The sequence below is a fragment of the Microcaecilia unicolor genome, chromosome 3 (assembly GCF_901765095.1).
Source record: "Microcaecilia unicolor chromosome 3, aMicUni1.1, whole genome shotgun sequence".
Classification (NCBI taxonomy): domain Eukaryota; kingdom Metazoa; phylum Chordata; class Amphibia; order Gymnophiona; family Siphonopidae; genus Microcaecilia; species Microcaecilia unicolor.
Window position 1 is genome coordinate 182,912,833 of NC_044033.1, and position 15,024 is coordinate 182,927,856.

A 15,024-nucleotide genomic window follows, 5' to 3' on the forward strand; every position below is an offset into this window, starting at 1 on the left:
CTTCATAAAACATGAACAAATATTGTGAAACAAGTAGATTTTGGAATCACCGAGGAACTTGTAGTGGAGGTGAAGGTGAGCCCCAATCTGGAATGTGATAAGGATTCTCTGCACAATACTAGCATAGTTGTGAGGCCATCTGGAACCCTGTATCATAGCTCTAAATCTAGCCGTCAGGTGTCACAATATCCATGACACTCTCCCTGCAGCATCCCATATCGCATCAACACATGCAGAAGGCTGACACATTTTTTTCTTCTTTAAGTTTGAAATGCTTGCTTGTCCTTGCTTTTACTGTTCCCCAAACCAGTTCTGCTCCCTTATCATTTCTCCTAAGCCCATGTTTTCCATCTTACCCCCCCCCCCCCCCCCCAGTTTCTTGCTCGGTCTTTTCTTCTTTTCCCCTTCCCCCTTCCTGATACACCACTTATCTGTAATCTTGTTTTTCTCCTTCCTAACCCCCTAAATTTTTTTCTTTGCCTCTGAACTCCTCTGTTCTCTCCACACTCTGTTCTGTCAATGGAACCCTCTTTCCCCTTCCCGCGCCCACTTTTTTGCAGTTCTGTCTCCCTCCACCATTCTGCAGTCTCTGCCTTTCTTCTACCTCTGCAGCCAGTTCTCTCTTCCTACTCACTCTTCTAAAATTCCCTGTCTCTTCCTATCCTGTCTGCCTCCTTAGAAAGTAGTGTCTCCTCAGTAGGATATGGAAAAGAGCGGTTGCATCTTCTCTCCAGCAGTGTAGCAAGTTGCTGTGCTCAGGGCGTTAGGATGTTATAGTTGATTTTTCAGTGGGATTAGCACCCACTAGATCAACATGTTTGGGATTCCAGCGCAATGTACTGGAAGGAAGACTGCACTCTTTTCTGTCAACAGATAGCTCCATTGTGCAAAGAATTTATTAATATTCGTTTTAGTATTCTGCCTTTGCCTAGGGTAAGACAGAAGGCTGGTTACGTACAGGATACACTATGCAGAAAAAGTCACTTGGTAATTTATTGCCATACCGGGAAAACAGAAATCAATAATTTTTCTTAGCTTTTTTTTTTTTTCTGTGATGCAGTGTTAGGAAACTTAAGCCTTGAGGATGAAGTCCCACCACTGAAAATGCTTTGTTAACCAGCTGTGCCTTATGTTTTTTGTTTGCTTTGGTAGTGACCAACGAATATAAGAAGTATTTGGAACGCCGTTTGATCATGGTCTCTGCCAGGTGAGGCTGGCTTAGAGGCACCTTCTTCCATCTTACGCTCCAGTTCAGTCCTTTCTACTGCAGGTACCCCCTAACCCCACTGCTCTAACTCATGTTAGGGAGAAGGTAACCAGAACCTATCCTTTCTACAGTAGCATCCTGCAACTGAAGTGACACAAATCAAAATAGACAGGAGTATTACAGAGCACTTGCCCAGTACAATTGAGGATACTTCAAATTAAAGGTCAAGTCTACTAGCAGTGGTAATACAATGTTACAACAATTGAAATCCCCAACACACAAACAAAGCACTTGCAATGTACTGTGACTATATCAAAGTATATTGATAATCTATAAAATCTTTTAAAGACATCTGTGCCAACTTGTTTCACATGAGATTACGTCTTATGGCTCACCAAAATCTTCAATCTTTCATCTAAACAGACGATGTCACAATATACATTCCTTACAAACGTGATCTGACAGAAATCACCAATGAAATCAAGCTCAGCTTGAATATCATGGGCTCATGGGCAAACGCATTTCAACTAAAACTCAACACAAAAAAAACACACTCTGTCATCCCAATACAATACGAACAAACCCACAAACATAAACACCCCAGATTATACCCTCCCTATCTCAGACAGCCTGAAAATTCTTGGTGTTACAATGGACCGTAACCTCGCACTAGAGAACCAAGTGAAATCTACAACAAAGAAAATGTTCCATTCAATGTGGAAACTCAAACGTGTGAAACCATTCTTCCCGAGGGAAACATTTCACAATTTGATACAATCAATGGTACTAAGCCATGTAGACTACTGCAACGGAATTTATGCGGAATGCAAAGAACAAATTATAAAGAAACTTCAGACCGCTCAAAACACAGCAGCCAGGCTTATATTTGGGAAAATGCGATTCGAAAGCGCCAAACCCTTCCAAGAAAAACTGCACTGGCTCCCAATCAAAGAACATATTGCTTTCAAAATCTGCACCCTGGTTCATAAAATTATGTACGGCGAAGCCCCGGGATACATGACAGACCTCATAGACCTACCAACCAGAAACGCAACAGGATCAACGCGAACATACCTAAAGCTCCACTACCCAAGCTGCAAAGGACTCAAATACAAATCAATATGCATCCAGCTTTTCCTACATAAGCACACAACTTTGGAACGCATTACCAAAAGCCGTGAAAACAACTTATGATCACCTAAACTTCCGGTAATCATTAAAAACTAACCTGTTCAAAAAGGATACCCTACCAACCCAACTTAAATGCCTGTACCCTGCAACACAACGAAACCAAAGCTTGTAATGGACATATAATAACTCTTCCTCTCTACGATTCCCTAATGTGTCTGTACACACGAACCTTATTCTACCACAACATTACTGTATTTGTTCATACCAGAGTTGGCGAACGCCTTTACGGTACTATGTAAGCCACATTGAGCCTGCAAATAGGTGGGAAAATATGGGCTACAAATGTAACAAATAAAATCTGTCAAAAGATTTTTTTTTTTTTTTTATTTCTTGTAAGAAACATGATTTAAATTAAAAAAAAAAAAAGTCTCTTATGCAGTTTTAATTTTGTAACAAAAAACTTAGTACTTAGCTTTCACAAAGCAGGACCTGTGTGCAAACATATTCTATGTTTTGCAACAGTTCGCGCTGCATCGGGGCAAGGTCCTGATAAAAAAGAATAAAAGATATTACAAAAAACATTATCCCAGTGCGCTCAAAAAAATCCTACATGCTAGTTCTGGATTATTCCACTTCTAATTGTAAACATTTCCAAAACTGTGCCTGTTATGTCAGACACTTAGCTTTATAGTCACATGTCCCAATCAGTCCAATAGAAGGTGAAACAACCAATCAAATGAGGGAGTTCCAATCTAACTCCAAATTGAGACAGGCAGGTGCTACTGTATTCAATGTAAAAATCCACCGCTGCTCTTTATAATTTAACAATTTAGTAGCATCGCCATTGAATATCTTGGACAGAATTATTCTTGTCACCCAATGCGCTACCAAAGGGGCAGTTTGCTTTCCAGATGAAATGTGAGATTCAAGAGCTAAGATCACTTATGATTCTGCCAATGTTATCTATTTGATTCCGTGCCCCTGTAATTTATATTACACTAGCTGTTAAGCCCGTTAAAACGGGCGAGATTTGTGTTTTGCAAAATGTAATAATTCTCACCTCCATCCATCCATGTGCAGCAAACCTCCTCTCTCCCCTCCCCTCCCCCGATCCATGTCCAGCAACCCTGCTCTCTCCCCTGCCCTCCCCCCCCATGTCCAGCAGCCGTCCTGTATCCCTGGCCTCCCCCCATGTCCAGCAACCATGCCCTCTCCCCCCTGCCCTCCCCCCATGTCCAGCTACCCTCCTCGCCGCCGCTCCCTCCCCCCTCCGTGCCGGGCCCCCTGCACTGACCTGACAGCGCCTCTCACCTCCGTGTGGAAGCGCTGCAGGCAGCAGCAGATCGCTCTGCTGCTGCCTGCAGCGCTTCCACACGGAGGTGAGAGGCACTGTCAGGTCAGTGCAGGGGGCCCGATACAGAGGGGGGCAGGAGCGGCGGCAATGGGGGGGAGGGTGGAGGTTAGTGCGAGCAATGTTTGTTTCCAGGCTCCAGCAGCAGCGTCCGACTCCGTTTCCCTCTCTGTTCCGCCCTCTGACGTCATCACATCTTGACACGAGGGCGGGACAGAGAGGGAAGTCTCTACTGCGCATTTACAGGTGAGTCGGTCACTTGCCATTTATATGTTTGATGGGCAGGACATCGCGACCTGTGAAGCAATGTTTGTCATTGATCTCTTGTTCATTAAGGCAGCGATCCTACTACATTGTTAAATTATAAAGAACAGCGGTGGATTTTTACATTGAATACAGTAGCACCTCAGTTTGGAGTTAGAGTGGAACTCCCTCATTTGATTGGTTCTTTGTTTCAACTTCTATTGGACTGATCGAGACATGTGACTATAAAGCTAAGCATCTGATGTAACAGGTGCCATTTTGGAAATGTTTACAATTAGGGGTGGAGTAGCATGTAAGATTTGTTTGAGCACATTGGGATAATGTTTTTTGTAATGCATTGTTTTATATTTTTTTATTCTTTTTCGGGACCTTGCCCTGATGCAGCGCAAATTATCACGAAACATAGCCTATGTTGGCACATGGGTCCTGCTTTGTGAAAGCCAAGTACTATAATTTTTCTTACAAAATTAAAACTGCATAAGAGACTTTATTATATAAGTCATGTTTGTTTAAAAAATATATAAAAAATCTTTTGACCAGTGAAGATTTTGGTGAGCCATGATCTCATGTGAAACAATTTGCCACAGTGGTCTTTAAAATATTTTATAGATCATTAGAGATATGCTTTGATATTGCAACCGGCAACAATATACTCCTCCTACAATTTGACATGTCAAGTGCCTTCGATATGGTTGATCACGGAATCCTATTACACATACTTGAATACTTTGGCATTGGAGGAAATGTCCTGAATTGGTTCGAAGGGTTCCTAACCCAACGTTCGTATCAAGTCACATCAAATTCGACCACGTCTAAGGCATGGACACCTGAATGTGGAGTACCACAAGGATCACCTCTCTCACCAACCATCTTCAACCTAATGATGATCCCTCTGGCAAAACTCCTATCAAACCATAACCTCAACCCATATATATACGCTGATGATGTGACAATATACATCCCCTTCAAACAAGACATTAACGAAATCTTCAATGAAATCAATCAAAGTCTACACATCATGAACACATGGGCAAATGCATTCCGTCTGAAATTAAACGCAGAAAAAACTCAATGCCTAATACTCACCTCCCAATACAACACAAAAGAATTCACAGCTATAAACACACCAAACCTGAACCTTCAAATCTCAAACGCTAAAAATCCTTGGAATCACTATCGACCGCCACCTAATGCTCGAAACTCATGCTAACAACACAACTAAAAAGATGTTCTACAGCATGTGGAAACTGAAAAGGATAAGACCATACTTCCCAAGATCCGTCTTTCGCAGCCTAGTGCAATCCCTCGTGCTCAGCCATCTGGATTACTGCAACTCACTATACGCAGGTTGCAAAGAACAAACACTGAGAGAACTTCAAACAGCCCAGAATACGGCAGCCAGACTCATCTTTGGAAAGCCAAAATATGAGAGTGCAAAACTATTACGAGAGAAACTGCACTGGCTTCCACTAAAGGAACGCATCACTTTTAAAGTATGCACATTAGTCCACAAAATCATTCACGGCGAAGCCCCAGCCTACATGTCTGAGTTAATAGACTTACCACCCAGAAACGCCAAAAGATCATCCCGAACCTTCCTAAACCTCCACTTCCCCAACTGCAAAGGCGTGAAATACAAAGCGCTACATGCATCTACCTTTTCTCACATGAGCACGCAGTATTGGAATACACTGCCACGCAACTTAAGAACAATCAACGAGCAAGCTTTCTTCCGCAGATCATTGAAGACCCATCTTTTCAAAAAGATTTACGGAAAGAACCAAAACACATAAAGTCCACACCTACTGTTCACGAATGCATCACACATTCACCTCTGAACTCTCATTCCTGTAACATCACATCATTCATACCTTCAATCACAGAAAGATATATATCATATGTCTTTATGCCTTTTTATCGCCCTCTAAGCTCCCATTGTTTCCTTCCAATGTTTCAATGTTTATGCTCCAGTGTTACATTCCTTAACGACACTTCAATTGTTTTGCATAATTCTGCAAAATGTAATCCATAACCAATCTGTAACAAATTGTATTTCCAACATTTAACTCATATTGTAAGCCACACTGAACCCGCAAAAATGTGGGATACAAATGCAATAAATAAATAAAATATAGTCACAGCACATTCAAGCATTCTAAGTTTTTTTTTTCTGCGTTAGGATTTCAGTACAGTTGGGGATAGCAGTCAGTCTGCATTTGCTGTTTAGGAATGAAGGGGTCAATATTCAAAGTGATTTAAACTGCCAGAAATGGCTCCTGGCTGGTTAAACATTTGTTCGGAGCTAACTGGTCATCATATTCAGCAGCACTTAACTGGTTAGTGCTTCTGAAAATGTCCAGTTAGTCACAGAACCAGCTATTTTGGGGGCGTTCTGGAAGTGGAGTCATCACTTGGCTGGTTAAGTGCTGATACCGGCAAAGGTCACCATATACATAGGACCACAAGTTAGTCTTACCTTCTTGTGGTGCCCTATCATAGCCAGTTGTGCTATCGCACTTAGCCGGCTATGTTTTCACTGGCTCTGCAAACCTGTAAATTCAATGCTGGAGCCCAGACAATGCCTGGCGTTGAATTTCCAGAGATAACAGCAGCAGCAATCGGCACAACGCTAGCTGAATATTGGGCCCATAATATCTATACAGTCTCTTCTCTTCCACAAGGGAACTTAAGACAACTCACAATATATAACTTCTCATTTCCTCTAGACAAACAGACAATAACCAAATGCCCCAGGTGGATAACGAATGGGGTCTTGACCAGCCTGATTTTGGTACTGTAAACTGTGAGTATTGCTTCAGAGGGTCTCTCTACTTAGTGGGGAGAGGGCATGAAAGCAGGGATCCCTGTAAGATAACCCTACAGAACTGGGTTAGCATCTTGCATGTGCCCACATGCATGTAAATCTCTGCATATACATTTCACTGCATATCCATCCTTTCTGAGCCATCTGTGGTCCTCTACGGCATAAATTGGCAATTTGGGCCCTCAATGTCCACCAAATGATTGAATTTATGGATATCCTAATGAATATGCATATGAGAGATTTGTGTGTATACTGCCTCGATAGTAAGCAAATCCCTAATGAACATGTCAAATATTGAGGCAATTCACCCTGCAAATCTGGATGGTGGCTCTCACCTGCACCAGGGTGATCCCTCATTCACGTTGAAACTCTTATCATCTTGTTTCTTTGCTCTGGTTGTTTTGCTCGTCTTCCTCTTTTTTTTTTTTTAAATTTCCTCAGACCACCCAGAAATGCTAGACGAATTAATTAAACCCAGCTGTGGTAAAACAATGTTTGTACCAAAAAAGGGACAGCTGGTAGAAATTATGCAAATTTTACAAATAGCTCCTTACAGGTGGAGCAGCCCATAGAGCAATTTACAGGCAAGTTTCACAATCTGCTCTGCAGGTGTCCAGTTAAACCGGGGGGGGGGGGGGGGGGGGGGGGGGGGGGGAGGAGGAGGAGGAGGGAGGATTGAATGATGGTGTCCACTCTGCATGGATTTGGACCTTGTGCCTCCCAGGTTTATACACAGTAGGGATAATTCTTTATAGGTTGTCTAAGTTTATGTGCCAAGATGGGTTCTGTAACAGTTGTGTGCACGACTGCTGTTATAAAATATTACCAAAAGTCTTCATTTATACACCTGACTTTAATTGCAGGCACTTACATTAGCTCAGTGAATGGCGTAAAAGCTCATGCCCAGCTATAGACAGTTAGGTGCATAAATGCTAGTATTCTATAATCCACACACATAACTGCCTGATACGTCCTCAATCCACTCATGCCTCTCCCAGGTCCGTTCCCCCCTTGAAGTTGCGCACTCTGGAATTTGAGCGCACAACTTATAGAATACCGACTAAGGAGAGTTAACACATCTAACTGCCAATTAGTGATAATCTGTTCCAATTAACACCAATTATAGCCCATAAGTAGTGGTTAAGGCCAATTAAAAGTGAATTAATTTATTAAGTTAGGCAGGTAACTGGCCTTATTCTATATAACTTGTGCGCACAAATTTTTATGCTAGTCAGAAATCTGGTGCAGAACTTTCTAGAATTAAGAGGAGTGCGGAGTAATTTTATGCAGCTTTTTGGTGTGTTAAGCCTGTTCTACACATGCAGAAGAGCTTTTGTAAAACTGCACGACTGCATACGTATGAAAAAAAAAATCACAGCCACTGTGTGCCTGATTTTATGCAGTCTGCTCATAGGCATTCCTCGGGGCGTAGTTTGGGATGGAACGAAGGTAGAGTTGTGGTGTATTTTATAAAATATACTGGAACAGGCATAGAATACCAGTTGCCTTTATGAAACTGATGTAGCATATAAATTCTCTCTTGATGTATCATGGCTATGGGGCATGTGCTATTCTTTATATACCTCTGTTGGCTTGTGGGATGTTTGCCTTGTGTAGTCTTGTGTATGGAGTTGGCACTCTAGAATACCACTCCTTATGCCTGCCTGAGGGTGCTGGTAGCCAAAGATAGGTTGTTATTTTTTTAAAAGTACTTAAGTAAAAAGTAAAAGTACTGGCTTCAAAAGTAGTGAAGTAAAAGTAGAAAGTCATCCAAAAAAATACTCAAGTAAAAGTAATAAAGTACAGCTCTTAAAACTACTTTTTTTTTTTTTAACTACAAAGTATTCTTAACATGTTGGACCACTGAATCTATCTGTCCACCCATCTGTGCGGAAGTGCTCGGCGGTGCATCGCTAGAGACTGACCCTGCTCCACAACCTCTTGGGATCACAGAGTTCCCTGCTCCCGTCTCTGCTCGTCCGCCGGCATGGGTGGCGGTGTCCCTAATTCAGGGCTTAGAGTTGTTTCTGATTCAAGCTGGGGGAGCGGCTCACCTCTCCCCTCTCCCTCCAGCAGTGAAGATACAGGTCCCAATATTGCTCCTGCTACAGCGAAGCGGGCCATAGGCCCCCACCATCAGCATGAGTAGCGCAGTGGGGCCAACGCCTCTACTTTTAGGCATAGGGAAAGAAAACAATACTTCCAAGTTCGAAGAAAATGAAGGTAGGATCGGAGCAACTTCACAGCTCTCCCTTCAAGCCGCCATCTTGCTCCTCCTCTTGGTTCAGTTTAATTTTTGTTTACGTATTTGTATTTTCAGTTTGTGGTTACTTATTCTGTAGTTCATGAGAGTCTACCTCTGTCCATGTGTGAAAGAGGCCGAATATTCTGTTAGCGTCAAATGTCTGTGCAGGACTAATCTGTACTAATCCAGTTTATTTTGTCTAAAATTAAAAGGCAAAATATTTATAAAAGTAAAATTAATCTACATTAGCTAACTTGTGTAAAAGAATCTCTAATTAAGGGACTTCAATCCACCTTTTCCAGCCCCCCCCCCCCCCCCCCCCCAATGTCTCATCATCATTTTTTTTACAGGCCCCAGGCCTCCACATAATGTTTCAGCTCCCTCCCTGCACACATGCTCAATCCACCTTTTTTACAGCCCCCTTCCTTCACATATACCACAGCCTCCCCTGTCTCATCCATTGTTTCTTATAGGGCCCAGGCCTCTCTATAATGTTTCAGCCTCCTCCCTCACCCACTCCATCCACATTTTTTATAGTCCCCCCTCCCTTTATATGTACCACAGCCCCCCCATCCCATGTCTTATTGTTTTTTTTTACAAGCCCCAGGCCTCCCCATAATGTTTCAGCCCCCCTGCACCCACACTCCATCCACTTTTTATAGAACCCCCCCCTTCCTACACACATATCACAGCCCTACTTGCCTCATCAATAATTTTTTTACAGGCCCCAGCCCTCCCCTTAATGTTTCAGCCTCCCTGCACCCACACTCCATACACTTTTTATAGAACCCCCCCTCCCTACACACACATCACAGCCTTACCTCATCAATAATTTTTTACAGGCCCCAGGCCTCCCCTTAATGTTTCAGCCCCTACCTCCGTGAACCTATACTCCATCCACCTTTTTTTTCAGACCCCTGGCCTCCCCCTTCCCCCCCCCCCCCCCCCCCCCCACACACACACACTCGCTGGCCGGCTAAGCTTGGCTGGCCTCCAGGGCAAGAAGGAACCCCACTCTGCTGCCCGCTACCTCTGCTCTCCTCAATACCGCCACTTTTTCAATATGGTTGGCGAGACTGCCGTTTGAAGTCTTGGCAGCCATTTTGAATGTGTGGTGGTATCGAGGAGAGCAGCAGGCAGGAAAGAGTGGGGTTCTTTCCTGCCCTGAAGAGGCCACTAGACCACCAGGGCACGTAAAGGTAGGCTTGGGGAGGACACCGTGAAGGGGCAGGGGAGGGGTAGCCATCCTTTCATCATTACAGTGGGTAGGAAAGACTGGGGCTCTTTCCTGCCCCAAAGAGGACACTAGCCCATCAGGGCACATTATGGCAGGCAAGCAGGGTGGGCCAGCTAGCATGCCTTTTATCCCTATAAAGTAATCGTGGCCTCCATTCCCATGGTATCCAATCAGGTGCAAGCAGAGACATGGAAAATACTTTTAAAAAAGTACTTTCTTAAATTCTACTTCGTTGTAAATTACAAAAGTTCTGCTTATTTGTAACAAGTTACAATATAACTCGTTCCAAGTACTGACAATTGTTCTTAAGTACTGTAATGAAGTACAAGTACTTTGTTACTGCTCATCTTTGCTGGTAGCCATGCAGACTCCATTGGTGTATGTATATATGTGTCTGAGCAACTTGTAGCCCTCTTTCCCACCATTTTGGTCATCTCTTTTCTTTTTTGCAGTGCCGAGCTTGGAGCCTCTTTTGATACATGATTGTGACCCCATGATGCCTATGATCCCATTTGACTCTTTAGAAGACTGAAGTGAGGGACGGTGGAAAAGCCTGCCCCCTGCCACCATCTTTGACCAAGCCTGGGAGCTCTGCTCCTCAACCATTACCCTTCTGGCTCCTATACTATTCCAGCAAACTGATGAGTTGCCATTGCCTAGCCCTGCTTGAAACTAAGAGAGGGCAGTAGCAGGTGGCCTGGGGCCTTGGTTAAGAGTGCCATGTACTGTGGCACAGGAGACTGCTTCTGTTTCTTCTTGCAAGGAGGATGTGACGTTCATAGTTCTGGGCCCAGGAGAATGAGGGCAGTGATGTAATAACATTCTCTAAAGAAAGATCCCCCCCCCCCCCTGTGTCCTGCTACTCTCCAGATTCTTCTCACTAGTGCAGGCTCTTTTCATTAAAAGCAGGAGCAGGGTAGAAGGTTGAATATGAAAACGCTAACCAAGTGACAAGAGTGAAAATTTATGAGCTGTTTGAAAATCGCACATTCTTTCTGCTGTAGGGACAAGCTTAGTAACTGCAACCGTTATCGCTCTAAAAGCTTAGCTAAATGTAAATTGCTGTTCTGCGTAATCTAAATTTCCTTAAACAATCCTTTCCCATCTTCTCTAAAAGGATTAAGAACAGAGTAAAGAATTAACTGCCTGTGTAAGAAGATAAGGATTGAAGGAAGCCTTGAATTAATATGTCTTAAGTCTGTGAACATTGAGCTTTTAATAGTGGATGAACATGGCCACAGCTAGACAGGTCTTCAAGGGGCTTTGCATCCAAGAGTAAGCAGCCTCCCCCTGTTCCCTGCAGCCACTAAAACAAGGCTAGTGTTGAAAAGGGATTCAAATGTTGTTGTTTTTTTAAGTGCCTGTAGTTAATACTGGAATTTTCAATGTCTAGTTTTCTATCCAAAAAGCCAGAACTACTCTCTGAGGGAAAATGTTTCTGTCCCTAGTTAAGTGACAATGGGACCATCTCTGGGAAAAAAATGACTAACTAATCCAAAACGTTGAGAATTGCCAGTTTTTATTACAAATTGTTGGTTCTAGCAGAATTCATTAAAATGTCATTTTTGTTTTGTTTCTGGTGACTTCTAGTCACCTTTTCTCAGAGATGGTCACACATGTGCTCATGTTTAGTGTTATAGGCCTGCCCCAGTGCTGTTTGTAGACTATGTGCTCTGACTGCAGCAGTGAGGGAGTACACTCCAGTCCATGCTGGGCCAGCTGCTGCTATTCTAGTGACTCCTGCTGGTTCCAGAGCAGTGCCAAACACCAGACTGAAAGGAGACTTCCCTTGTGTGCTGAAATATAGTAGTGGTGCGCTGGTTCCGGGGGGGGGGGGGGGGGGGGGGGGGGGGGGGGGGGGGGGGGGGGGATCCTTGTTTTTAGGTGTAGCAATATTGCAATGTCATGAATATTCATGATACCAGCACTATCAACAATCCTGACCTTTTTCTCGTACCCAAGTTTACTCATTAGCAAGAAAGAAAAATTCAGATTTAAGGAATTGTCATCACTTTTTTTATTTTAAACTACCATGATCATGTTTTTTTTTTTTTTCTGTAACATACATTTGACCCAGAGCCTGAATTTTCAGCATCAGTTTTTGGTAAACGTCTGCAATCTGCTGGCAAGAGCAACTTGTCTTTCGCAGCTTCATTCTCCGGTGCCCACTGATTCAGTTACATAGTGTAAAGCTGTAGCCTTCTGCCCTCTTTCAGAACCAAACCAACCCCCCAAATCCAAGTGCAGTAGAACTCAAAGAAAGACAACGTGTTTCTACAACTGAAATAATCACTTACTTTGGAAAGAAACTGAAGCACCCTGCGTGAGCTCATCTGTGTTTTTGTGACGCACAGCCTGTGACCAAACGAGAACCATTGAGCCATTAAAGCCTGTGTCTGAAGAAGGGCCCTGCCGGCCTTTCCCTTTTATTTCTTGTATTAGGTGTATCCTACTTTGTACGTAATATATAAGTCTTTCTTCCAAGTCTCTAATATAATTATATCTCTCACCAGTTGCCGCTGCATAAAGCATAGGGGGGGGGGGGGGGGTCAATATTAGTATTAACCGGCCAGGAGGACTCCTACCCAGTGAAATCATGCTGACGAGTCTGGCACTGATATTCCAGCAACAATCTCCAGTTAATATCAGCACAGACCACCCCAGCTCTCTCCGGTTAGTGCCGGGATGCTCTAGGAAGTGGTGTAAAGGCAGAGCCAGGAGGTATCTGAGCAATTCAGTTCCAAGGCCTGCATAACTTGTCCTGGGGCAATCCCAGCCAGTCAGGTTTTCAGGATATCCACAATGAATATTCGCAAGATCAATTTGCCTACACTGTCTCTTTGGTATACAGATCTATCTCATGCATATTCATTGTAGAAAACCTGACTGGCTGGGTTTTCCCCCAGGACAGGTTTAGGAAACCCTGAACTGGCTGGACAAGGAAGCCTGCGTACATGGTAGTCCTAACTTGGCCAGGTAGCTGTCCAGGTACCAGCACTGAATATTGGTACTCAGACAGCTTCAGAAGCCTTGATATATTCCAGTGCCAAATATGAGTCTTAATTGAGCTTGTGGCTTCCATTGTTTAAAAAAAAATGCTGACTTCTGCAGGCTGAATATTGACTCATTAGTTTTATTAATGACGGTCGAAGCAGAAAGTAATAGGGAATGGAGGAGTAACCTCTAGTGGTCAGAGCAGCAAGCTGAGAACCAGGGAAGCCAGGGTTAAATCCGACTGATGATCCTCGAGACCTTGGGCAAGTCACTTAACCATATGCTGCCTCAGGAGCAAACAAGTTATATACTGCACCTGAACCTATTTCGCTTTAAATTATTACTGAAAAGGTGTGAGCTAAATTTAAAACAAAAATCTACTATTACTGCCTTTTAGATGCTCATGGAGCCTCTGGGCGAAGTCTCTGTGTTCATTTTCCTGTCTGTAACATGGTAGATGATGGTAGAACAAGACCAGTTGGCTCATCTATTCTTGTGCACACAACTTGGCTAGCCCTAGAGCATGGCTACCTCTTTATGCAAGGCCTTTCTCTTTCTCTCCTTCCATTATACTCCACACGCCTGTGCTCACACCCAGCCCCCCTCACCTTCTGTGTCCAGTCACATGGTGCCCCGATTATCCAAATTGCCAGCAAAAGCAACATGGCTTTCATTTTAAAATTAAGCCTTCTGGGGTCAAGTGGCCTTTTCAAAGGCCTTAACCTTAATCACCACCAGCCTGTTGCTTTGACCTGGTCAGCACAAGGAGTGAGCACATAGCCTGTACTTTCACCAGAGCTTCTAACTGTTACTGTATTTGTTGCCTGCCGAACCAACCCATCTGCTCACAAATTTTGTCATCGCTTGTAATTTCGTGCTCTGCGCCTTCATCCTGCGCTGTTGCATTACATGTAAATACGAAAGTAACTCATATTTAAAGCCATTAAGTTTGTTGGTAAAATAAAATTTTACAAGCTACAGAAATTCTGGTTATGATGTTGCAGTATTGGGTAATTTAAATCTGGAATATTGTCTTGGTTTCTGTAGTTCCTTAACCCAGTCATGGTAACAGGATTTCATTACTGAGCCATTGCTGACATATTATCCCAGACCATCCAGTTCTGCTTCTTCTAGGGGGCTCTGCTCACATAGGATTAGGCCCTAAGCTTAGGTACAGTAGCTACCCACTGTATGTCATCTCCAACCCTTCCCCACCCCTGTAGCAGGGACAAACTCTCCTCCCAGGCCTGCCTAACATGGAACCTTGGAAGTAAAGCACATAGGGCTCAAGTCGTCAGGGCTGTAGAGTCAGAGGGCCAGATGCACAAAGCTTATCATGCTATTAATTCTAGCCAGTCTAAGGCAATCAATCAGCAAGCTAGTAATGCACAAAGGGGTTTTCCATGGCTCTAATGAGAGCAGCCACTGAGAACCCCATGCAAATGTATTCTAAAGAACTTATTAGTATTCTAATGGCTATTTCATGGGATGCACAGCTCCAGAGCAGCGTAATTTAACAAAATTTTATGGCTGCTCTAGAGCTGTTGGAGATGAGGGAAGCACAAGCAAGCAGCTGCAAGAGGCTTCCTGCTTGTGCTTCCTACCTCTCACCTCCTAGCATCCCCCAGCCAAGCCCCATTGTGTGCTCCTGCCCCCCCCCCCCCTCCAAATTTATTTTAATTTCTCTGGTGGTCCAGTGGACCTGAACAACCCCTCCCTCTGTGAATTTTTTTTTTAAATTTCCCTGGTGGTCCAGTGGACCCTGATTCCT

General features: G+C 43.6%; 1 protein-coding gene across 1 annotated transcript in view; it reads left to right on the top strand.

Annotated features, from left to right (window-relative positions):
- Positions 1 to 12,088, top strand: part of STAT2 (signal transducer and activator of transcription 2) — a 90,681-nt gene extending 78,593 nt beyond the window's left edge. Inside the window, exons 22-24 of the mRNA XM_030196707.1 lie at positions 1,153 to 1,207; positions 6,680 to 6,756; positions 10,712 to 12,088. Coding sequence (XP_030052567.1) covers positions 1,153 to 1,207; positions 6,680 to 6,756; positions 10,712 to 10,791 — 212 coding nt within the window. The 3' untranslated portion in view covers positions 10,792 to 12,088. The remainder of the gene's footprint in view (positions 1 to 1,152; positions 1,208 to 6,679; positions 6,757 to 10,711) is intronic.
- The last annotated feature ends 2,936 nt before the right edge of the window (positions 12,089 to 15,024 follow it).